At 49.7% G+C, this 2,158-nt stretch overlaps 2 protein-coding genes across 3 annotated transcripts in view; one reads left to right on the top strand and one right to left on the bottom strand.

Annotated features, from left to right (window-relative positions):
• Positions 1-7: 7 nt before the first annotated feature.
• Positions 8-2,158, top strand: part of LOC123957745 (cytochrome c oxidase assembly protein COX18, mitochondrial) — a 14,480-nt gene continuing 12,329 nt past the window's right edge. Inside the window, exon 1 of one of the 2 annotated variants that reach the window (XM_046030781.1) lies at positions 8-309. In XM_046030781.1, coding sequence (XP_045886737.1) covers positions 156-309 — 154 coding nt within the window. In that variant the 5' untranslated portion in view covers positions 8-155. The remainder of the gene's footprint in view (positions 310-2,158) is intronic. The other variant, XM_046030782.1, reaches the window with a different exon arrangement.
• selenot2 (selenoprotein T, 2) overlaps positions 836-2,158 on the bottom strand; it is a 5,551-nt gene continuing 4,228 nt past the window's right edge. Inside the window, exons 5-6 of the mRNA XM_046030788.1 lie at positions 1,336-1,469; positions 836-1,254 (exon numbers count right to left, since the gene is read on the bottom strand). Of these exons, the coding sequence (XP_045886744.1) occupies positions 1,348-1,469 (122 nt within the window). The 3' untranslated portion in view covers positions 836-1,254; positions 1,336-1,347. The remainder of the gene's footprint in view (positions 1,255-1,335; positions 1,470-2,158) is intronic.

Raw genomic sequence — 2,158 nt, 5'->3', positions numbered from 1 at the left:
CAAGAGAGAAAATCTTAAATTGCTTGTTTTCTAAATGGAGTCCTGCGTGAAGCAGAAGCTACTGTAAATAGTGACAGTAAAACGTTTCTAAAGTGGTCCCAGGGAGCCCCCGTCTCTGAAGTCTCACCCTCCTCTGCTGAGAGTCCATCCAGAACATGTTGGGCTGTTTGTGTCGGAGGACCCCGCTTTTACACACCACCAGCCGGTCTCCGCTCCGCCGCAGACCCGGACCACACACCACCTTCTCCCGCTTCACGTGCTCCGTCAGAGAGATGGTGTCGTCGGCCTCAAAGAAGAATTCATCTCCAGGTAACAAAACCTCCCCGACTTTACCTTTCAGACAGGAGAACATGTCGACCGCTCTGCTGCTCACACACGTTGTTGTTGTTGTTGTCCGGACAGGAATGAAGGTGACACACGGGAAACAGTTTGTGTTCCTTAGGTAGACAGAACTTAATAAAATAATAAATAATTATTTTTGTATGATAATGAAATATTGTCTTCAGTTCACTGTTGAATATTTAAATGCAACTTTATAGATATTTATAATGTGTTACAAATAAAACAAACTTTCCACGTTTAATCATCTTTTATTCTATTTGATCAAAGCTCCCTGACCAATAAAGAGGAACTCTTTGAAAAACATGATGAAAAACAATCCATGAATCAGATTATATAAATGACAAATTTCACAAACTGCTTACTTTAATCAGTTACCAAAATAAAAGCACAGATCATTTCCTGTTTACAAATTAAAAACACAGATCATTTCCTGTTTACAAATTAAAAACACAGATCATTTCCTGTTTACAAATTAAAAGCCCCACATTGTGAATTAAAGTCGGAAACTTTTCTTTTTATTTCAGACGACACGATGACGTAAAAAATAACTGACAGTGAAAATGTTTCATATTCATTCATTTCTGTTTCCTGTCTGGTACTTCCTGTCCAGACGGAGGCTAATTAGCATGAAGCTAACTGTACCGTAGAGTTATTTGGTTCCTGCTGAACCTCAAACTAAATAAATAAAAAAATAGAACTAAGAGAATCCAGGAGAGACGTCAGCCTGGGCGTCCAGCTGACAGATGCATTATGGGTACTGTAGTTTCGAGCTGTGATCCGGCGCAGAGGGAGCGCTCGTTTCGCGGCGAGGGACATCCGGCCGGGCCCCGCAGAGTCTGCTTTTAGGCCAAACCTTCATGAGCGCCAGCGGTCGAACGTCCCACTGAGCCGGGACATGTGAACGCAGCACGGCTGAGGAGAGACAGACAGGTGAGAGGGTCAGTGTGGCGTCACTGACCACCAGGTCACTTGACTGTAGCTACAGCTCTTTACCTGCATGCAGCTTTAGGTGGAGGGGAAGCTCCCAGGATCCACCTGGTTCATCTTCAGGTGGGTGTCGAGGATCTGGAAGATCTCCTGGATGTTCGGGACGTAACCCGACTGAAGCTTGGACCACACGGGGACGTCTGAGGGAGCAAAAACAGCGTCACACCAGGAAGGAGCAGTCAGAGAGAGAGAGGGGACAGAAAACGGCGTCACACCGGGAAGGAGCGGGGACAGAAAACAGCGTCACACCAGGAAGGAGCAGTCAGAGAGAGAGAGGGGACAGAAAACGGCGTCACACCGGGAAGGAGCGGGGACAGAAAACGGCGTCACACCGGGAAGGAGCAGTCAGAGAGAGAGCGGGGACAGAAAACAGCGTCACACCGGAAAGGAGCGGGGACAGAAAACAGCGTCACACCGGGAAGGAGCAGTCAGAGAGAGAGCGGGGACAGAAAACAGCGTCACACCGGGAAGGAGCGGTCAGAGAGAGAGGGGACAGAAAACGGCGTCACACCGGGAAGGAGCGGTCAGAGAGAGAGGGGACAGAAAACAGCGTCACACCGGGAAGGAGCGGGGACAGAAAACAGCGTCACACCGGGAAGGAGCGGTCAGAGAGAGAGGGGACAGAAAACGGCGTCACACCGGGAAGGAGCGGTCAGAGAGAGAGGGGACAGAAAACGGCGTCACACCGGGAAGGAGCGGGGACAGAAAACGGCGTCACACCGGGAAGGAGCGGGGACAGAAAACGGCGTCACACCGGGAAGGAGAGGGGACAGAAAACGGCGTCGGAGCGGTCAGAGAGAGAGGGGACAGAAAACGGCGTCACACCGGG

This window comes from Micropterus dolomieu, linkage group LG19, assembly GCF_021292245.1.
Source record: "Micropterus dolomieu isolate WLL.071019.BEF.003 ecotype Adirondacks linkage group LG19, ASM2129224v1, whole genome shotgun sequence".
NCBI classification, from domain to species: domain Eukaryota; kingdom Metazoa; phylum Chordata; class Actinopteri; order Centrarchiformes; family Centrarchidae; genus Micropterus; species Micropterus dolomieu.
Note: the sequence above shows the minus strand (reverse complement) of the source record. Positions and strands in the feature narration are given on the sequence as shown.